At 47.1% G+C, this 23,777-nt stretch overlaps 1 protein-coding gene across 2 annotated transcripts in view; it reads right to left on the bottom strand.

The window, feature by feature from the left end:
* XYLB (xylulokinase) overlaps positions 1 to 23,777 on the bottom strand; it is a 509,150-nt gene that overhangs the window by 201,027 nt on the left and 284,346 nt on the right. For both annotated transcript variants that reach the window (XM_063921841.1, XM_063921840.1), the window contains exons 13-14: positions 21,976 to 22,091; positions 15,073 to 15,146 (exon numbers count right to left, since the gene is read on the bottom strand). In XM_063921841.1, coding sequence (XP_063777911.1) covers positions 15,073 to 15,146; positions 21,976 to 22,091 — 190 coding nt within the window. The remainder of the gene's footprint in view (positions 1 to 15,072; positions 15,147 to 21,975; positions 22,092 to 23,777) is intronic.

Below are 23,777 nucleotides of genomic sequence, written 5' to 3' on the forward strand. Positions count from 1 at the left end.
CATATGAATATCCTTACAAAGAATTAAGGTTAAAAAAGGATTGAGATTGCCTAAAGGATAAAATAAAAAAGGGGCAGACTAGATGGGCCAAGTGGTTCTTATCTGCCGTCAAATTCTATGTTTCTATGTTTCTATAGATCAGCTGTATTGTGAACAACAGATTGGAGAACTAAACCACAGTGTTTGATGTGCACGATATAAAATCTACTGTCCGGTATGCAGGTACCTATAAAAGTATTGCTGAATTACTGAACTAAGTGAGAAGTTACTGCACCATCAGGCGCTTGTCCTCTCCCCCTTTTCCAGTTTTATATTTATATAAATATATACACATTAATATATATATATATATATATATATACATTCCTTGCTGCCCCGGCACTCCTGATATCCACTGAGGGATATGTCCTGCTCCAGTGCCCTCCTCAAAAGAGGGCTTTGCTATCACCCCCTGGGATATCCAACCAAAGAAAAAGGCGGCACTCGGAGTCTGTGATTCAATCATATATTGGTGCAAAAAGCAATCATCATCAACGTTTCGGGGATCAGTTCCCCTTCTTCAGGATAAGTGTTAACAGTGCACAACAAACATTGAAATACCCCAAGGTAGTACTTACCCCCCAACAAACAGCCATTCACCTGGCGTCTCCAGCTGGTCACGCCGCCAGTCCTTTCGCCCGGTGCCTCCGAGCGCATCAGCCGCATCCGGAAGTGACGTCGCGGGAGTCAGCCGCGTAACCATGGAGACGCTGGCAACTAAAACAAAACCAAGAACAAACCCATAACCCTGAATGTTATTAACGGAATCGGTTTGTTTTCGGTTTTGTTTTAGTTGGCTTCAGAACATCCCGGACCATTGTTTGTATCACCAATGCTTTCTCCTCCGGGAGAAACACCCGCTGCTTTTCCCTGTCGAGGATCATTCCCAGAAGAGACAACCTCCTGGTCGGCTCCAAATGTGATTTTTGGAAGGTTTAGGGTCTAGCCGTGTTCCCTGAGATGAGTCGTGAGAACAATGGACTGCAACAACTTCTCCCTGGACGATGCCTTTATCAGCAGATCGTCCAGATATGGGATTATGTTCGCTCCTTGTCTGCGGAGGAGAAGCATCATCTCCGCCATCACCTTGGTGAACACCCTCGGTGCTGTGGAGAGGCCGAATGGCAGTGCTTGAAATTGATAGTGACTGTCCAACAGTGCAAATCTGAGATAAGCCTGGTGTGTCAGCCAAATCGGAATGTGGAAATACGCATCCTTGATATCCAAGGATACCAGAAATTCTCCCTCATCCATAACTAAAATCACTCTCTGAGAGAGACTCCATTTTGAATTTGAACACTTTTAGGTAAAGGTTCAACGATTTCAAATTCAAATTTGGTCTGACCGAACCATCCGGTTCCAGTACCACTAAAAGGTTTGAATAATAACCCTGAGGTGGAACTGGGACAATGACCTGTGAATTTTCCAATTTTAGGATGGCTTCCTGTAGGATAGCCCTGTCTGTCAGCAAAGCTGGCAAGCCTGATTTGAAGAATCGGTGAGGCGGGAGTTCTTGAAACTTCTGTCTGTACCCCTGGGACACAATATCCTGTACCCAGGAATCCAGGCCGGACGACACCCAGACGTGTCTGAAACGTCTGAGTCTCGCGCCCACCAGCCCGTCCTCCAGGCTTTGAGGTCCACCGTCCTGCGGGTGCAGGCTTTTTGGATTTTGCCGACCACCTCTAAAGAAAGTGGTAGGAGGCTTGGACATTTTTACCATAGCGGTCCGAAAGGACTGCGGCACAGCTGAAGAAAATGGATTCTTCGTAGAAGGTGTAGCAGAGGGAATGAAAGGTGACTTACTTGCGGTTGCCGTGGAAATCCACGCATCCAGCGCTTCCCCAAATAGAGCCTGACCTGTGTAAGGTAGGTTCTCCACACTTCTCTTGGATTCCGCGTTTGCAGACCATTGTTCCCTGTGGGCTGAGATCGACATGGAAGATATCTGTGCAGTCAGCGTCCCCAGGTCCTTCATGGATTCCACCATGAACCCAGCAGAATCCTGTATGTTACGTAAAAACAATTCAATGTCACTTCTATCCATTGTATCCAAATCCTCTAGTAATGTGCCTAACCACTTTACTATGGCTTTAGAAATCCATTCACAGGCAATAGTGGGTCTTAACGCCACTCCTGAAGCAGTGTAAATGGATTTGAGCATAGTGTCTAGAACTAATAACACTACCAGCGCTGTCTGTGTACCTTCATAGGCAACACAGACTTTACACAGCCTCCCCCCCCCCCCCCTTCTACAACCCCCTGGTACCGTACAAGGCAGCTGGAGTTGATCTGGAAAGACAGATCTCCCTGTCAGCGCTTCTGCAGGCAGGAAAATGGCGCTGAACGCTGCTGGGTCCGCTCTGAGGAGAAGCTCTGCCCCCTTTCATGGCGCTGTCTTCCTGCTGTTCTGAAGATTATACTGGCCTGAGAAATTGTGGTGGCAGCGATCCTGGGACCCTGACAGGCTTGCTGGACAGTGTAGGGTGTAGGCGCTGGCTCAGGGCGCCCCTCACAGCACCACACCATGTACCGCTGAGCCCTGGAGCGCAGTTAATACTTCACACCGGCTCCCCGCTTGCCAGGGGTGGCAGTGACTAACTCGCCACCGATCTTCTGGCTCTGTAAGGGGGTGGTGGCATGCTGCTGGGGTGAGCGATCCCTGGTGGCGGCTAACGTTCGATCCCCTCAGGAGCTCAGTGTCCTGTCAGCGGAGATAGTGGCTCAGACCCCGCAGGGCGGACACTACTCCCCCCCTTAGTCCCTCGAAGCAGGGAGACTGTTGCCAGCAGCCTCCCTGTAAAATAACAAACTCTAAAAAAAACTTTTACTAGAGAAACTCAGGAGAGCTCCCCTAGCTGTGACCGGCTACTCCGGGCACATTTTCTAAACAGAGTCTGGTAGGAGAGGCATAGAGGGAGGAGCCAGCCCACACTCTCAAACTCTTAAGCCAGTGACTCCTAGTGGACACGTCTATACCCCATGGTACTAATGTGGACCCCAGCATCCTCTAGGACAGTGATGGCTAACCTTGGCACTCCAGCTGTTGAACTACACATCCTAGCATGCCCTGCATCAGTTTTAGCATGGCCAAATAGCAAAACTGTAGCAGAGCATGCTGGGATATGTAGTTTAACAACAGCTGGAGTGTCAAGGTTAGCCATCACTGCTCTAGAACGTAAGAGAAAAGAAAAAAATTGTGAAAAACTCATGTCGACCTTTTGACCTAGAACATGTCGACCTAGAAACCCTGTTGACCTAGAAGTTACTGTCAACCAATAGTGGTCGACCTAGACAGTGTTGACCTAAGTGTGATCGACCTAGAGACCGGATACCACTGTGTCCTACTGTAACTCTCCTGGCTTTGATACTGTAGCTGCTCTCACTCCTCACCTCTTCTGGCACAGAGATGCTTCCCTCATCTCACCAGGAGCTCCCTACAACCTAGCTCTCATTGCACCTTCTACAGGTAGTGTAGTGGAGGTTCAGAAGTGGGATAACTCCTTCCCTTTTAACAGCAACTACTGTAGTTCTGTTGTTAGGCAGCACTTGCAGTGAGTAGGCTGAAGCTAAAGACAGTTAGTTAGTTAGTTAGTTAGTTAGTTAGTTAGTTAGTTAGTTAGTGGGGCACTCTCGTCACAAGTTAGCGATCATATAGTCAAATGGGGCTCAGTTAATGCGGTTACCACTGGCACACACAAATATAGGCAGGAAATGCTCACCTGAAAGTGCACATGCCCAGTTAGACACAGCTCAAGATGCATCCAGCTCTACCACGCTAGCATATGAGACAGGCTTACATCAGGACTACAAAGCATGTGTCCTCACACACCACTATAGCTTAGAGAAGGGTAGAGATGTGGCTTGAGAGTAGAGATGAGCGGGTTCGGTTCCTCGGAATCCGAACCCGCCCGAACTTCATGTTTTTTTACACGGGTCCGAGCGACTCGGATCTTCCCGCCTTGCTCGGTTAACCCGAGCGCGCCCGAACGTCATCATCCCGCTGTCGGATTCTCGCGAGGCTCGGATTCTATCGCGAGACTCGGATTCTATATAAGGAGCCGTGCGTCGCCGCCATTTTCACACGTGCATTGAGATTGATAGGGAGAGGACGTGGCTGGCGTCCTCTCCGTTTATAGAGAAGAGAGTGAGACTAGAGTAGAGAGAGACACAGTATTTACTTTAGTAATTTTGGGGAGCATTAGGAGGAGTACTACTACTTGCTGAAGTGATAGTGTGACTGTATATCTGACTTGTGGGGGAGACAGTGGGGAGCAGTTAGAGTCTGAGAGCAGGAGTACATATTTTAACGTACAGTGCACACTTTTGCTGCCAGAGTGCCACACTGCCATTGTGACCACACTGACCACCAGTATATATATTGTGATTGTCTGCTTAGGAGTACTACTTGCAAGTTGCTGATAGTGTGACCAGTGACCTGACCACCAGTTTAATTAATCACCACCAGTTTAATATATATATATATATATATATATATAATTGTATATAATATATATATATATAATTGTATACCACCTACCCGTGTTTTTTTTCTTTTCTTTCTTTTTGATACATACTACTATAGTAGCTTACTGTAGCAGTCTGCGGTGCTGCTGAGCTGACAGTGTCCAGCAGGTCCGTCATCAGTCATTACATAATAAATATATATACCTGTCCGGCTGCAGTACTAGTGATATTATATATATATATATATTAATTTCATCTCATTATCATCCAGTCTATATTAGCAGCAGACACAGTACGGTAGTCCACGGCTGTAGCTACCTCTGTGTCGGCAGTCGCTGGTCCATCCATAATTGTATACCACCTACCCGTGTTTTTTTTTTTTTCCTTTCTTCTTGATACATACTACTATAGTAGCTTACTGTAGCAGTCTGCGGTGCTGCTGAGCTGACAGTGTCGAGCAGGTCCGTCATCAGTCATTACATAATAAATATATATACCTGTCCGGCTGCAGTACTAGTGATATTATATATATATATATATATATATATTAATTTCATCTCATTATCATCCAGTCTATATTAGCAGCAGACACAGTACGGTAGTCCACGGCTGTAGCTACCTCTGTGTGGGCAGTCGCTGGTCCATCCATAATTGTATACCACCTACCCGTGTTTTTTTTTTTTCTTTCTTTTTGATACATACTACTATAGTAGCTTACTGTAGCAGTCTGCGGTGCTGCTGAGCTGACAGTGTCTAGCAGGTCCGTCATCAGTCATTACATAATAAATATATATACCTGTCCGGCTGCAGTACTAGTGATATTATATATATATATATTAATTTCATCTCATTATCATCCAGTCTATATTAGCAGCAGACACAGTACGGTAGTCCACGACTGTAGCTACCTCTGTGTCGGCAGTCGCTGGTCCATCCATAATTGTATACCACCTACCCGTGTTTTTTTTTTTTTTCTTTCTTCTTGATACATACTACTATAGTAGCTTACTGTAGCAGTCTGCGGTGCTGCTGAGCTGACAGTGTCCAGCAGGTCCGTCATCAGTCATTACATAATAAATATATATACCTGTCCGGCTGTAGTACTAGTGATATTATATATATATATATATATATATATATTAATTTCATCTCATTATCATCCAGTCTATATTAGCAGCAGACACAGTACGGTAGTCCACGGCTGTAGCTACCTCTGTGTCGGCAGTCGCTGGTCCATCCATAATTGTATACCACCTACCCGTGTTTTTTTTTTCTTTCTTCTTGATACATACTACTATAGTAGCTTACTGTAGCAGTCTGCGGTGCTGCTGAGCTGACAGTGTCCAGCAGGTCCGTCATCAGTCATTACATAATAAATATATATACCTGTCCGGCTGCAGTACTAGTGATATTATATATATATTAATTTCATCTCATTATCATCCAGTCTATATTAGCAGCAGACACAGTACGGTAGTCCACGGCTGTAGCTACCTCTGTGTCGGCAGTCGCTGGTCCATCCATAATTGTATACCACCTACCCGTGTTTTTTTTTTTTCTTTCTTCTTGATACATACTACTATAGTAGCTTACTGTAGCAGTCTGCGGTGCTGCTGAGCTGACAGTGTCCAGCAGGTCCGTCATCAGTCATTACATAATAAATATATATACCTGTCCGGCTGCAGTACTAGTGATATTATATATATATATATATATATATATTAATTTCATCTCATTATCATCCAGTCTATATTAGCAGCAGACACAGTACGGTAGTCCACGGCTGTAGCTACCTCTGTGTCGGCAGTCGCTGGTCCATCCATAATTGTATACCACCTACCCGTGGTTTTTTTTTTCTTTCTTCTTGATACATACTACTATAGTAGCTTACTGTAGCAGTCTGCGGTGCTGCTGAGCTGACAGTGTCCAGCAGGTCCGTCATCAGTCATTACATAATAAATATATATACCTGTCCGGCTGCAGTACTAGTGATATTATATATATATATATATATATATTAATTTCATCTCATTATCATCCAGTCTATATTAGCAGCAGACACAGTACGGTAGTCCACGGCTGTAGCTACCTCTGTGTCGGCAGTCGCTGGTCCATCCATAAGTATACTAGTATCCATCCATCTCCATTGTTTACCTGAGGTGCCTTTTAGTTGTGCCTATTAAAATATGGAGAACAAAAATGTTGAGGTTCCAAAACTAGGGAAAGATCAAGATCCACTTCCACCTCGTGCTGAAGCTGCTGCCACTAGTCATGGCCGAGACGTTGAGATGCCAGCAACGTCGTCTGCCAAGGCCGATGCCCAATGTCATAGTACAGAGCATGTAAAATCCAAAACACCAAATATCAGTAAAAAAAGGACTCCAAAATCTAAAATAAAATTGTCGGAGGAGAAGCGTAAACTTGCCAATATGCCATTTACCACACGGAGTGGCAAGGAACGGCTGAGGCCCTGGCCTATGTTCATGGCTAGTGGTTCAGCTTCACATGAGGATGGAAGCACTCAGCCTCTCGCTAGAAAAATGAAAAGACTCAAGCTGGCAAAAGCACCGCAAAGAATTGTGCGTTCTTCGAAATCCCAAATCCACAAGGAGAGTCCAATTGTGTCGGTTGCGATGCCTGACCTTCCCAACACTGGACGTGAAGAGCATGCGCCTTCCACCATTTGCACGCCCCCTGCAAGTGCTGGAAGGAGCACCCGCAGTCCAGTTCCTGATAGTCAGATTGAAGATGTCAGTGTTGAAGTACACCAGGATGAGGAGGATATGGGTGTTGCTGGCGCTGGGGAGGAAATTGACAAGGAGGATTCTGATGGTGAGGTGGTTTGTTTAAGTCAGGCACCCGGGGAGACACCTGTTGTCCGTGGGAGGAATAGGGCCGATGACATGCCTGGTGAAAATACCAAAAAAATCAGCTCTTCGGTGTGGAAGTATTTCACCAGAAATGCGGACAACATTTGTCAAGCCGTGTGTTGCCTTTGTCAAGCTGTAATAAGTAGGGGTAAGGACGTTAACCACCTTGGAACATCCTCCCTTATACGTCACCTGCAGCGCATTCATAATAAGTCAGTGACAAGTTCAAAAACTTTGGGCGACAGTGGAAGCAGTCCACTGACCAGTAAATCCCTTCCTCTTGTAACCAAGCTCACGCAAACCACCCCACCAACTCCCTCAGTGTCAATTTCCTCCTTCCCCAGGAATGCCAATAGTCCTGCAGGCCATGTTACTGGCAATTCTGACGAGTCCTCTCCTGCCTGGGATTCCTCCGATGCATCCTTGCGTGTAACGCCTACTGCTGCTGGCACTGCTGTTGTTGCTGCTGGGAGTCGATGGTCATCCCAGAGGGGAAGTCGTAAGCCCACTTTTACTACTTCCACCAAGCAATTGACTGTCCAACAGTCCTTTGCGAGGAAGATGAAATATCACAGCAGTCATCCTGTTGCAAAGCGGATAACTGAGGCCTTGACAACTATGTTGGTGTTAGACGTGCGTCCGGTATCCGCCGTTAGTTCACAGGGAACTAGACAATTTCTTGAGGTAGTGTGCCCCCGTTACCAAATACCATCTAGGTTCCACTTCTCTAGGCAGGCGATACCGAGAATGTACACGGACGTCAGAAAAAGACTCACCAGTGTCCTAAAAAATGCAGTTGTACCCAATGTCCACTTAACCACGGACATGTGGACAAGTGGAGCAGGGCAGGGTCAGGACTATATGACTGTGACAGCCCACTGGGTAGATGTATGGACTCCCGCCGCAAGAACAGCAGCGGCGGCACCAGTAGTAGCATCTCGCAAACGCCAACTCTTTCCTAGGCAGGCTACGCTTTGTATCACCGGTTTCCAGAATACGCACACAGCTGAAAACCTCTTACGGCAACTGAGGAAGATCATCGCGGAATGGCTTACCCCAATTGGACTCTCCTGTGGATTTGTGGCATCGGACAACGCCAGCAATATTGTGTGTGCATTAAATATGGGCAAATTCCAGCACGTCCCATGTTTTGCACATACCTTGAATTTGGTGGTGCAGAATTTTTAAAAAAACGACAGAGGCGTGCAAGAGATGCTGTCGGTGGCCAGAAGAATTGCGGGACACTTTCGGCGTACAGGCACCACGTACAGAAGACTGGAGCACCACCAAAAACGCCTGAACCTGCCCTGCCATCATCTGAAGCAAGAAGTGGTAACGAGGTGGAATTCAACCCTATATATGCTTCAGAGGTTGGAGGAGCAGCAAAAGGCCATTCAAGCCTATACAATTGAGCACGATATAGGAGGTGGAATGTACCTGTCTCAAGCGCAGTGGAGAATGATTTCAACGTTGTGCAAGGTTCTGCAACCTTTTGAACTTGCCACACGTGAAGTCAGTTCAGACACTGCCAGCCTGAGTCAGGTCATTCCCCTCATCAGGCTTTTGCAGAAGAAGCTGGAGGCATTGAAGGAGGAGCTAAAAGGGAGCGATTCCGCTAGGCATGTGGGACTTGTGGATGGAGCCCTTAATTCGCTTAACAAGGATTCACGGGTGGTCAATCTGTTGAAATCAGAGCACTACATTTTGGCCACCGTGCTCGATCCTAGATTTAAAACCTACCTTGGATCTCTCTTTCCGGCAGACACAAGTCTGCTGGGGTTCAAAGACCTGCTGGTGACAAAATTGTCAAGTCAAGCGGAACGCGACCTGTCAACATCTCCTCCTTCACATTCTCCCGCAACTGGGGGTGCGAGGAAAAGGTTCAGAATTCCGAGCCCACCCGCTGGCGGTGATGCAGGGCAGTCTGGAGCGACTGCTGATGCTGACATCTGGTCCGGACTGAAGGACCTGACAACGATTACGGACATGTCGTCTACTGTCACTGCATATGATTCTCTCCCCATTGAAAGAATGGTGGAGGATTATATGAGTGACCGCATCCAAGTAGGCACGTCAGACAGTCCGTACGTATACTGGCAGGAAAAAGAGGCAATTTGGAGGCCCTTGCACAAACTGGCTTTATTCTACCTAAGTTGCCCTCCCACAAGTGTGTACTCCGAAAGAGTGTTTAGTGCCTCCGCTCACCTTGTCAGCAATCGGCGTACGAGGTTACTTCCAGAAAATGTGGAGAAGATGATGTTCATTAAAATGAATTATAATCAATTCCTCCGTGGAGACATTGACCAGCAGCAATTGCCTCCACAAAGTACACAGGGAGCTGAGATGGTGGATTCCAGTGGGGACGAATTGATAATCTGTGAGGAGCGGGATGTACACGGTGATATATCGGAGGATGATGATGAGGTGGACATCTAGCCTCTGTAGAGCCAGTTTGTGCAAGGAGAGATTAATTGCTTCTTTTTCGGTGGGGGTCCAAACCAACCCGTCATTTCAGTCACAGTCGTGTGGCAGACCCTGTCACTGAAATGATGGGTTGGTTAAAGTGTGTATGTCCTGTTTATACAACATAAGGGTGGGTGGGAGGGCCCAAGGACAATTCCATCTTGCACCTCTTTTTTCTTTCATTTTTATTTGCGTCATGTGCTGTTTGGGGAGTGTTTTTTGGAAGGGCCATCCTGCGTGACACTGCAGTGCCACTCCTAGATGGGCCAGGTGTTTGTGTCGGCCACTAGGGTCGCTTATCTTACTCACACAGCTACCTCATTGCGCCTCTTTTTTTCTTTGCGTCATGTGCTGTTTGGGGAGTGTTTTTTGGAAGGGCCATCCTGCGTGACACTGCAGTGCCACTCCTAGATGGGCCAGGTGTTTGTGTCGGCCACTAGGGTCGCTTAGCTTACTCACACAGCTACCTCATTGCGCCTCTTTTTTTCTTCTTTGCGTCATGTGCTGTTTGGGGAGTGTTTTTTGGAAGGGCCATCCTGCGTGACACTGCAGTGCCACTCCTAGATGGGCCAGGTGTTTGTGTCGGCCACTAGGGTCGCTTATCTTACTCACACAGCTACCTCATTGCGCCTCTTTTTTTCTTTGCGTCATGTGCTGTTTGGGGAGTGTTTTTTGGAAGGGCCATCCTGCGTGACACTGCAGTGCCACTCCTAGATGGGCCAGGTGTTTGTGTCGGCCACTAGGGTCGCTTATCTTACTCACACAGCTACCTCATTGCGCCTCTTTTTTTCTTTGCGTCATGTGCTGTTTGGGGAGTGTTTTTTGGAAGGGCCATCCTGCGTGACACTGCAGTGCCACTCCTAGATGGGCCAGGTGTTTGTGTCGGCCACTAGGGTCGCTTAGCTTACTCACACAGCTACCTCATTGCGCCTCTTTTTTTCTTCTTTGCGTCATGTGCTGTTTGGGGAGTGTTTTTTGGAAGGGCCATCCTGCGTGACACTGCAGTGCCACTCCTAGATGGGCCAGGTGTTTGTGTCGGCCACTAGGGTCGCTTATCTTACTCACACAGCTACCTCATTGCGCCTCTTTTTTTCTTTGCGTCATGTGCTGTTTGGGGAGTGTTTTTTGGAAGGGCCATCCTGCGTGACACTGCAGTGCCACTCCTAGATGGGCCAGGTGTTTGTGTCGGCCACTAGGGTCGCTTATCTTACTCACACAGCTACCTCATTGCGCCTCTTTTTTTCTTTGCGTCATGTGCTGTTTGGGGAGTGTTTTTTGGAAGGGCCATCCTGCGTGACACTGCAGTGCCACTCCTAGATGGGCCAGGTGTTTGTGTCGGCCACTAGGGTCGCTTATCTTACTCACACAGCTACCTCATTGCGCCTCTTTTTTTCTTTGCGTCATGTGCTGTTTGGGGAGTGTTTTTTGGAAGGGCCATCCTGCGTGACACTGCAGTGCCACTCCTAGATGGGCCAGGTGTTTGTGTCGGCCACTAGGGTCGCTTAGCTTACTCACACAGCTACCTCATTGCGCCTCTTTTTTTCTTCTTTGCGTCATGTGCTGTTTGGGGAGTGTTTTTTGGAAGGGCCATCCTGCGTGACACTGCAGTGCCACTCCTAGATGGGCCAGGTGTTTGTGTCGGCCACTAGGGTCGCTTATCTTACTCACACAGCTACCTCATTGCGCCTCTTTTTTTCTTTGCGTCATGTGCTGTTTGGGGAGTGTTTTTTGGAAGGGCCATCCTGCGTGACACTGCAGTGCCACTCCTAGATGGGCCAGGTGTTTGTGTCGGCCACTAGGGTCGCTTATCTTACTCACACAGCTACCTCATTGCGCCTCTTTTTTTCTTTGCGTCATGTGCTGTTTGGGGAGTGTTTTTTGGAAGGGCCATCCTGCGTGACACTGCAGTGCCACTCCTAGATGGGCCAGGTGTTTGTGTCGGCCACTAGGGTCGCTTATCTTACTCACACAGCTACCTCATTGCGCCTCTTTTTTTCTTTGCGTCATGTGCTGTTTGGGGAGTGTTTTTTGGAAGGGCCATCCTGCGTGACACTGCAGTGACACTCCTAGATGGGCCAGGTGTTTGTGTCGGCCACTAGGGTCGCTTAGCTTACTCACACAGCTACCTCATTGCGCCTCTTTTTTTCTTTGTGTCATGTGCTGTTTGGGGAGTGTTTTTTGGAAGGGCCATCCTGCGTGACACTGCAGTGCCACTCCTAGATGGGCCAGGTGTTTGTGTCGGCCACTAGGGTCGCTTATCTTACTCACACAGCTACCTCATTGCGCCTCTTTTTTTCTTTGCGTCATGTGCTGTTTGGGGAGGGTTTTTTGGAAGGGACATCCTGCGTGACACTGCAGTGCCACTCCTAGATGGGCCAGGTGTTTGTGTCGGCCACTAGGGTCGCTTAGCTTACTCACACAGCTACCTCATTGCACCTCTTTTTTTCTTTGCGTCATGTGCTGTTTGGGGAGTGTTTTTTGGAAGGGCCATCCTGCGTGACACTGCAGTGCCACTCCTAGATGGGCCAGGTGTTTGTGTCGGCCACTAGGGTCGCTTAGCTTACTCACACAGCTACCTCATTGCGCCTCTTTTTTTCTTCTTTGCGTCATGTGCTGTTTGGGGAGTGTTTTTTGGAAGGGCCATCCTGCGTGACACTGCAGTGCCACTCCTAGATGGGCCAGGTGTTTGTGTCGGCCACTAGGGTCGCTTATCTTACTCACACAGCTACCTCATTGCGCCTCTTTTTTTCTTTGCGTCATGTGCTGTTTGGGGAGTGTTTTTTGGAAGGGCCATCCTGCGTGACACTGCAGTGCCACTCCTAGATGGGCCAGGTGTTTGTGTCGGCCACTAGGGTCGCTTATCTTACTCACACAGCTACCTCATTGCGCCTCTTTTTTTCTTTGCGTCATGTGCTGTTTGGGGAGTGTTTTTTGGAAGGGCCATCCTGGGTGACACTGCAGTGCCACTCCTAGATGGGCCAGGTGTTTGTGTCGGCCACTAGGGTCGCTTATCTTACTCACACAGCTACCTCATTGCGCCTCTTTTTTTCTTTGCGTCATGTGCTGTTTGGGGAGTGTTTTTTGGAAGGGCCATCCTGCGTGACACTGCAGTGTCACTCCTAGATGGGCCAGGTGTTTGTGTCGGCCACTAGGGTCGCTTATCTTACTCACACAGCTACCTCATTGCGCCTCTTTTTTTCTTTGCGTCATGTGCTGTTTGGGGAGTGTTTTTTGGAAGGGCCATCCTGCGTGACACTGCACTGCCACTCCTAGATGGGCCAGGTGTTTGTGTCGGCCACTAGGGTCGCTTATCTTACTCACACAGCTACCTCATTGCGCCTCTTTTTTTCTTTGCGTCATGTGCTGTTTGGGGAGTGTTTTTTGGAAGGGCCATCCTGCGTGACACTGCACTGCCACTCCTAGATGGGCCAGGTGTTTGTGTTGGCCACTAGAGTCGCTTATCTTACTCACACAGCTACCTCATTGCGCCTCTTTTTTTCTTTGCGTCATGTGCTGTTTGGGGAGTGTTTTTTGGAAGGGCCATCCTGCGTGACACTGCAGTGCCACTCCTAGATGGGCCAGGTGTTTGTGTCGGCCACTAGGGTCGCTTAGCTTAGTCATCCAGCGACCTCGGTGCAAATTTTAGGACTAAAAATAATATTGTGAGGTGTGAGGTATTCAGAATAGACTGAAAATGAGTGGAAATTATGGTTTTTGAGGTTAATAATACTTTGGGATCAAAATGACCCCCAAATTCTATGATTTAAGCTGTTTTTTAGTGTTTTTTGAAAAAAACACCCGAATCCAAAACACACCCGAATCCGACAAAAAAAATTCGGTGAGGTTTTGCCAAAACGCGGTCGAACCCAAAACACGGCCGCGGAACCGAACACAAAACCCGAAAAATTTCAAGTGCACATCTCTACTTGAGAGTGCTAGCAGTAAATTCTAGCCACATTTGCCACTTTCATAAAATATGATAACGTAAATAAGTGTAACATTTACTAGAGAGAATAGCGTCTTGACAGTATTAGTAATATATAAGACAGTCACATTTACCATATACAATATAATTAATTCTAAACACAAAATACAATTTCAATTAAATCCAAATAAATACAAGAAACTGTTGCCTTCCAGTGTTGAAAATCAAAGTAGTCCAAATAAAAATATGTATTTAGTACGCCAAATAGTTGCTGCTAATTGCCATTATTATCACAGCGTCTGGTTGCACCGGTCCTCCTGCACCAGCAAGAGATCCACCTCAGTTGCAATTACAGTACATGCACCTGCCCTTACCATACTTGGTTTTGCCCACTCCAGAGCGGTGACAGTGCTAACTTTACAGCTGCCCATTACTGAGCATTAAATGCTGTATTCATTTAAGGAAGGCTTCTAATTGCAACTTGTGTATTTCTATATGCTCTTTACGAAGTGTATGTCTGAGGTGTGCTCGGTGTATCTATGTCTTTGGTGTTTGTACAAAGGGCCTGATTCAGACATGCACGCTAATAATACCACAGCTGCTACAACATGTACTGAAGCAGCTGCATAGAAAGAGCAGTATCAGTCATGGAACAATTCATTACAGAAGTTCTGAGTTACCCTATGGTAGTGCAGCACGGCTGAAGGGTGTAAGCTGCCAGATCACAGTCACAGTCTCACCCAAAACGGTAGCAACATGCCTGTATATTTGCCACCCCCCAAATGATCCCTGAAAATCAACCTCTTTGCAAATAAATCCTCTCTGTGACCACTATTGCAGACACATGCAGAAATAAAAAGGGTTCATGTACATCCCAGAATCAGGCCTAAAGTGTAGGGTATTACCACAGTACAATGTGTCTGTGTAAAATGTGTATGTGTACAATTTGCTGACTGGATGTAATGGAGTACAAGATAATCGGAGGTGCGGAATGCCGGTATAACTCGGACATTTTTTTAAATGGGCAAACACAAGGCCAGCCATGCCTAGTAAGTGATTGCTCCTTTAAAAAATATTTGAGATTGGCCGCATCTCGCCCCTCCGGTGATCTCGGACTCCATTACATCCCGTCAGCAAACTTTGCCTTTTAAGAGTTTGGCCCTTTAAAAAAAACATTTGAGATTGGCTGGTATCCCGCACCTCCAGCGTTCTCGGCCACATCCCGCCTGTGTCTTATGTATTTGAGTGCGAGTATCTCTGCAAGATACCTGCGCATGACGTGGGAGTATGGAGTGCAAGTCATTGTACCTTTTGATTTTCGGCATTGAACCTGTAAACGCCAAGAGCCTGCGGAGTGATTTCCATTACATCAAAATAAAATCCTAAAAAAACATTAAAAAAATTAAGAATAGTAATATTAGTATCAAAAGTATCAGTAACATAAATGATAGAAAATAATTTTAGCCATATGCTCCAAAAGTCAATCTGGTAAAAAAAAAAAAAAAAAAAGTATTTTTAGCATTTTATTCTATACAGCTTTCATATTTGCCACCACAGTATAATGAGACAGTGAGCCATCGTAAAAACACTAACTGTAAAGAACATGTGCAACTGTGGCATCTGGAGGCTAAATAATGGTACTGCAGAGCATAAAACCAGAACACGGAGAGACAAAAAAATTGAAAAAATAAGATTTTACTTACCGATAAATCTATTTCTCGTAGTCCGTAGTGGATGCTGGGGACTCCGTCAGGACCATGGGGAATAGCGGCTCCGCAGGAGACAGGGCACAAAAGTAAAAGCTTTAGGATCAGGTGGTGTGCACTGGCTCCTCCCCCTATGACCCTCCTCCAAGCCTCAGTTAGGATACTGTGCCCGGACGAGCGTACACAATAAGGAAGGATTTTGAATCCCGGGTAAGACTCATACCAGCCACACCAATCACACTGTACAACCTGTGATCTGAACCCAGTTAACAGCATGATAACAGCGGAGCCTCTGAAAAGATGGCTCACAACAATAATAACCCGATTTTTGTACCAATAACTATGTACAAGTATTGCAGACAATCCGCACTTGGGATGGGCGCCCAGCATCCACTACGGACTACGAGAAATAGATTTATCGGTAAGTAAAATCTTATTTTCTCTAACGTCCTAGTGGATGCTGGGGACTCCGTCAGGACCATGGGGATTATACCAAAGCTCCCAAACGGGCGGGAGAGTGCGGATGACTCCTGCAGCACCGAATGAGAGAACTCCAGGTCCTCTTTAGCCAGGGTATCAAATTTGTAGAATTTTACAAACGTGTTCTCCCCCCGACCACGTAGCTGCTCGGCAGAGTTGTAATGCCGAGACCCCTCGGCCAGCCGCCCAGGATGAGCCCACCTTCCTTGTGGAATGGGCATTTACATATTTTGGCTGTGGCATGCCTGCCACAGAATGTGCAAGCTGAATTGTACTACACATCCAACTAGCAATCGTCTGCTTAGAAGCAAGAGCACCCAGTTTGTTGGGTGCATACAGGATAACAGCAAGTCAGTTTTCCTGACTCCAGCCGTCCTGGAAACCGATATTTTCAGGGCCCTGACAACATCTAGCAACTTGGAGTCCTCCAAGTCCCTAGTAACCGAAGGTACCACAATAAGCTGGTTCAGGTGAAACGCTGACACCACCTTAGGGAGAAACTGGGGACGAGTCCGCAGCTCTGCCCTGTCCGAATGGACAATCAGATATGGGCTTTTGTGAGACAAAGCCGCCAATTCTGACACTCGCCTGGCCGAGGCCAGGGCCAACATCATGGTCACTTTCCATGTGAGATATTTCAAATCCACAGATTTAAGCGGTTTAAACCAATGTGATTTGAGGAATCCCAGCACTACGTTGAGATCCCACAGTGCCACTGGAGGCACAAAAGGGGGTTGTATATGCAGTACTCCCTTGACAAACTTCTGGACTTCAGGAACTGAAGCCAATTCTTTCTGGAAGAAAATCGACAGGGCCGAAATTTGAACCTTAATGGACCCCAATCTGAGGCCCATAGACACTCCTGTTTGCAGGAAATGCAGGAATCGACCGAGTTGAAATTTCTTCGTGGAGCCTTCCTGGCCTCACACCACGCAACATATTTTCGCCACATGTGGTGATAATGTTGTGCGGTCACGTCCTTCCTGGCTTTGACCAGGGTAGGAATGACCTCTTCCGGAATGCCTTTTTCCCTTAGGATCCGGCGTTCAACCGCTATGCCGTCAAACGCAGCCGCGGTAAGTCTTGGAACAGACATGGTACGTGCTGAAGCAAGTCCCTTCTTAGCGGCAGAGGTCATGAGTCCTCTGTGAGTATCTCTTGAAGTTCCGGGTACCAAGTCCTTCTTGGCCAATTCGGAGCCACGAGTATAGTTCTTACTCCTCTACGTCTTATAATTCTCAATACCTTGGGTATGAGAAGCAGAGGAGGAAACACATACACCGACTGGTACGCCCACGGTGTTACCAGAACGTCCACAGCTATTGCCTGAAAGTCTCTTGACCTGGCGCAATACCTGTCCAGTTTTTTGTTCAGGCGGGACGCCATCATGTACACCTTTGGTCTTTCCCAACGGTTCACAATCATGTGGAAAACTTCCCGATGAAGTCCCCACTCTCCCGGGTGGAGGTCGTGCCTGCTGAGGAAGTCTGCTTCCCAGTTGTCCACTCCCGGAATGAACACTGCTGACAGTGCTATCACATGATTTTTCGCCCAGCGAAAAATCCTTGCAGTTTTTGCCATTGCCCTCCTGCTTCTTGTGCCGCCCTGTCTGTTTACGTGGGCGACTGCCGTGATGTTGTCCCACTGGATCAATACCGGCTGACCTTGAAGCAGAGGTCTTGCTAGGCTTAGAGCATTATAAATTGCCCTTAGCTCCAGTATATTTATGTGGAGAAAAGTCTCCAGACTTGATCACACTCCCTGGAAATTTTTTCCTGTGTGACTGCTCCCCAGCCTCTCAGGCTGGCCTCCGTGGTCACCAGCATCCAATCCTGAATGCCGAATCTGCGGCCCTCTAGAAGATGAGCACTCTGTAACCACCACAGGAGAAACACCCTTGTCCTTGGAGATAGGGTTATCCGCTGATGCATCTGAAGATGCGATCCGGACCATTTGTCCAGCAGATCCCACTGAAAAGTTCTTGCGTGGAATCTGCCGAATGGAATCGCTTCGTAATAAGCCACCATTTTTCCCAGGACTCTTGTGCAATGATGCACTGACACTTTTCCTGGTTTTAGGAGGTTCCTGACTAGCTCGGATAACTCCCTGGCTTTCTCCTCCGGGAGAAACACCTTTTTCTGGACTGTGTCCAGAATCATCCCTAGGAACAGCAGACGTGTCGTCGGAAACAATTGCGGTTTTGGAATATTTAGAATCCACCCGTGCTGTCGTAGAACTACTTGAGATAGTGCTACTCCGACCTCCAACTGTTCTCTGGACCTTGCTCTTATCAGGAGGTCGTCCATTTTCTTCGAAGAAGAATCATCATTTTGGGCATTACCTTGGTAAAGACCCGGAGTGCCGTGGACAATCCAAACGGCAGCATCTGAAACTGATAGTGACAGTTCTGTACCACGAACCTGAGATACCCTTGGTGAGAAGGGCAAATTGGGACATGGAGGTAAGCATCCCTGATGTCCCGGGACACCATATAGTCCCCTTCATCCTGGTTCGCTATCACTGCTCTGAGTGACTCCATCTTGATTTGAACCTTTGTAAGTGTTCAAATATTTCAGATTTAGAATAGGTCTCACCGAGCCTTCTGGTTTCAGTACCACAATATAGTGTGGAATAATACCCCTTTCCTTGTTGTAGGAGGGGTACTTTGATTATCACCTGCTGGGAATACAGCTTGTGAATTGTTTCCAATACTGGCTCCCTGTCGGAGGGAGACGTTGGTAAAGCAGACTTCAGGAACCTGCGAGGGGAAACGTCTCGACTTTCCAATCTGTACCCCTGGGATACTACTTGTAGGATCCAGGGGTCCTGTACGGCTCCAGCGTCATGCTGAGAACTTGGCAGAAGCGGTGGAAGGCTTCTGTTCCTGGGAATGGGCTGCCTGCTGCAGTCTTCTTCCCTTTCCTCTATCCCTGGGCAGATATGCTTATGGGGACGAAAGGACTGAGGCTGAAAAGACGGTGTCTTTTTCTGCATAGATGTGACTTAGGGTAAAAACGGTGGATTTCCCAGCAGTTGCCGTGGCCACCAGGTCCGATGGACCGACCCCAAATAACTCCTCCCCTTTATACGGCAATACATCTTTGTGCCGTTTGGAATCTGCATCACCTGACCACTGTCGTGTCCATAAACATCTTTTGGCAGATATGGACATCGCACTTACTCTTGATGCCAGAGTGCAAATATCCCTCTGTGCATCTCGCATATATAGAAATGCATTCTTTAAATGCTCTATAGTAAATAAAATACTGTCCCTGTCAAGGGTATCAATATTTTCAGCCAGGGAATCCGACCAAGCCACCCCCGCGCTGCACATCCAGGCTGAGGCGATCGCTGGTCGCAGTATAACACCAGTATGTGTGTATATACTTTTTAGGATATTTTCCAGCCTCCTATCAGCTGGCTCCTTGAGGGCGGCCGTATCTGGAGACGGTACCGCCACTTGTTTTGATAAGCGTGTGAGCGCCTTATCCACCCTAAGGGGTGTTTCCCAACGCGCCCTAACTTCTGGCGGGAAAAGGGTATACCGCCAATAATTTTCTATCGGGGGAACCCCGCGCCTCATCACACACTTCATTTAATTTATCTGATTCAGGAAAAACTATAGGTAGTTTTTCCACACCCCACATAATACCCTTTTTTGTGGTACTTGTAGTATCAGAAATATGTAACACCTCCTTCATTGCCCTTAACAAGTAACGTGTGGCCCTAAAGGAAAATACGTTTGTTTCTTCACCGTCGACACTGGAGTCAGTGTCCGTGTCTGTGTCGACCGACTGAGGTAAAATGGGCATTATAACGTCCCTGACGGTGTTTTAGACGCCTGGACAGATACTAATATGTTTGCCGGCCGTCTCATGTCGTCAACCGACTTGCAGCGTGTTGACATTATCACGTAATTCCTTAAATAAGCCATCTATTCCGGTGTCGACTCCCTAGAGAGTGACATCACCATTACAGGCAATTTGCTCCGCCTCCCAACATCGTCCTCATACATGTCGACACACACGTACCGACACACAGCACACACACAGGGAATGCTCTGATAGAGGACAGGACCCACTAGCCCTTTGGGGAGACAGAGGGAGAGTTTGCCAGCACACACCAAAAACGCTATAATTATACAGGGACAACCTTTATATAAGTGCTTTTCCCTTATAGCATTTTAATATATGTAGTCATATCGCCAAATCAGTGCCCCCCCTCTCTGTTTTAACCCTGTTTCTGTAGTGCAGTGCAGGGGAGAGCCTGGGAGCCTTCCCACCAGCATTTCTGTGAGGGAAAATGGCGCTGTGTGCTGAGGAGAATAGGCCCCGCCCCCTTTTCGGCGGGCTTCTTCTCCCGTTTTTCTGAGACCTGGCAGGGTTTAAATACATCCATATAGCCCCCAGGGGCTATATGTGATGTATTTTTAGCCAGAATAAGGTACTATCATTGCTGCCCAGGGTGCCCCCCCCAGCACCCTGCACCCTCAGTGACCGCTGTTATGAAGTGTGCTGACAACAATGGCGCACAGCTGCAGTGCTGTGCGCTACCTTATGAAGACTGAAAAGTCTTCTGCCGCCGGTTGCTGGACCTCTTCATTTTTCGGCATCTGCAAGGGGGTCGGCGGCGCGGCTCCGGGACGAACCCCAGGGTGAGACCTGTGTTCCGACTCCCTCTGGAGCTAATGGTGTCCAGTAGCCTAAGAAGCCAATCCATCCTGCACGCAGGTGAGTTCACTTCTCTCCCCTAAGTCCCTCGATGCAGTGAGCCTGTTGCCAGCAGGACTCACTGAAAATAAAAAACCTAACAAAACTTTTACTCTAAGCAGCTCTTTAGGAGAGCCACCTAGATTGCACCCTTCTCGGCCGGGCACAAAAATCTAACTGAGGCTTGGAGGAGGGTCATAGGGGGAGGAGCCAGTGCACACCACCTGATCCTAAAGCTTTTACTTTTGTGCCCTGTCTCCTGCGGAGCCGCTATTCCCCATGGTCCTGACGGAGTCCCCAGCATCCACTAGGACGTTAGAGAAATATTCTTTCTTTTTTTTAGCAAAAAAAGTGCAACTAAACTTAATTTCATACATACAAATACAAATTTGAATGATAATACTCCTTTGACACACACTTAGGTGAAAATTGACTAAGCATGGAATTGAATACCCAGAAGGCTTGCTGCCATTTACTGGCAGGATTGCATCTCGTAGATTACTAAGTCCAGACCTGCCACTAAACCGCCAACTGATATAGGGCCTAATTCAGAGGCGATTAACAGGCAGAGGTGGTTGCGGGACGGGGCGTGCCAATGGCGTTAAAATTACGTTGGGGGGGGCGCTGTCCGGACAACGCAGTTGCTGGGGCAGGCCGTGGCAGCTGCGTGACGTCACACACAGCCGCTGCGACCCAGTACATGGAGGGCTATATTAACGCATCGCCTGGCTCCTAGAGTTTAAGGTATTTCGGGCCCCCTCCAGCACTTCCATCTTTCACCCTACTACAGCTGACAATTGGGAAACAGAGCTTATGCCATTATTTACACTTACAGTATTCATAAAGACACCTATACCGACTTGAAATAAAGTTTGCTAACCTCTTTTACTAACAGCGCAATTGTTCTTTCTGTCCTTTTCTTTTTTGAAATTGCGATGGTGTGCTTTTAGTCCGCTCCGCTCCCCCCCCCCCCCCAGCGCAGGTAACAAAATAAATTGACGGGTCACTAATCCCTGCGGGGCCACTAGGCTTTAGCCTAGTCAGCCTTATGGATAAAACTGCCCTGCCAGGATGTTTCACAGTATATTTCTTTAGTTAAATGAAACCTCCACGTTCATAAAATATACTATTAAAGACATTTCATGCATTTTGAAGGATGTTAGCTGAAAAAAATTACACTGTACACAGCTTTTTATAAGGTGTATGTGAATGTGTGTCTTCAATAGCTCCGTTATTATCCACATCATGTTATACACTGTTTCAGATTTGCATTAGTCCAGTAGTACTGTGGTGTGAACCTGTATTTATAACCATACCTATCTGGCCATTGTTTCCAATGGGGGTTGATCTTAACATTTTAGAAAACTCTTCCCAGGAGCCAGATGAACAATCGTCTCTGATTTTCTCTCTCATCAGGGAACCATTCTTAAAACTAGGAAGCAAACAAAGACCATTAAAGTGGCAGAAAATAGTTTTACCGCGCAATTCTCATCCGTTCTAATGAAATGCTGACCTCTCTTTGCCTCCAAAAGAAAATAGTTCCAAATATTGCATCTGTCTCTGGAGTCTAATAAACCCAAGAGATGATATTATGATACTAACACACAAATAATTGGACCATGCCAGATGATCTACTGGATGGGTGATCGCTACAGGATTAGACATTCATTACTGGCGGGAATGTACAGTCTTATACAATAGTAGTTGTAAATCTAATTTATTGGTTAGTCACATACAGGTTCTATCCCAACCAAAAGGAATATATATATATATATATATATATATGTATGTATATATATATATATATATATATATATACATACCATACTATCTCTTTAAACCAGGACAATCATGAATTACACAGGTTCTGTGGCTGATTAAAACCAGGTGATATGCAGGCTTGAAGTCAGCAGCCACAGAACCTGTGTAATGCATGAGTGTAATAGTTTAAAGGGAGATTGTAAGCTTGTGAGCAGGGCCTTCCTACCTCTATGTCTGTCTGTTTTTAACCAGTTTTGTTCTATTCTGTTCTAATTGTAAAGTGCAACGGAATATGGTGCGCTATATAAGAAACTGACAATAAATAAAATAAGAGTTTACTCACCGGTAATTCTATTTCTCGTAGTCCATAGTGGATGCTGGGACTCCGTAAGGACCATGGGGAATAGCGGCTCCACAGGAGACTGGGCACAACTAAAAGAAAGCTTTAGTCTAACTGGTGTGCACTGGCTCCTCCCACTATGACCCTCCTCCAGACTTCAGTTAGGATACTGTGCCCGGAAGAGCTGACACAATAAGGAAGGATTTTGAATCCCGGGTAAGACTCATACCAGCCACACCAATCACACCGTATAACTCGTGATACAATACCCAGTTAACAGTATGATAACAATTGAGCCTCTCAACAGATGGCTCAACAATAACCCTTTAGTTAAACAATAACTATATACAAGTAATGCAGACAATCCGCACTTGAGATGGGCCCCCAGCATCCACTACGGACTACGAGAAATAGAATTACCGGTGAGTAAATTCTTATTTTCTCTGACGTCCTAAGTGGATGCTGGGACTCCGTAAGGACCATGGGGATTATACCAAAGCTCCCAAACGGGCGGGAGAGTGCGGATGACTCTGCAGCACCGAATGGGCAAACTCTAGGTCCTCCTCAGCCAGGGTGTCAAACTTGTAGAATTTAGCAAACGTGTTTGACCCCGACCAAGTAGCTGCTCGGCAAAGTTGATGAGCCGAGACCCCTCGGGCAGCCGCCCAAGAAGAGCCCACCTTCCTCGTGGAATGGGCTTTTACCGATTTAGGATGCGGCAGTCCAGCCGCAGAATGTGCAAGCTGAATCGTACTACAGATCCAGCGAGCAATAGTCTGCTTTGAAGCAGGTGCACCCAACTTGTGGGGCGCATACAGGATAAAGAGCGAGTCAGTCTTTCTGACTCCAGCTGTCCTGGAAACATAAATTTTCAGGGCCCTGACTACGTCCAACAACTTGGAAGCCTCCAAGTCTTTAGTAGCCGCAGGCACCACGATAGGTTGTTTCAGATGAAAGGCTGATACCACCTTAGGGAGAAATTGGGGACGAGTCCTCAATTCTGCCCTATCCATATGG

This window comes from Pseudophryne corroboree, chromosome 5 (assembly GCF_028390025.1).
Source record: "Pseudophryne corroboree isolate aPseCor3 chromosome 5, aPseCor3.hap2, whole genome shotgun sequence".
Taxonomy (NCBI): domain Eukaryota; kingdom Metazoa; phylum Chordata; class Amphibia; order Anura; family Myobatrachidae; genus Pseudophryne; species Pseudophryne corroboree.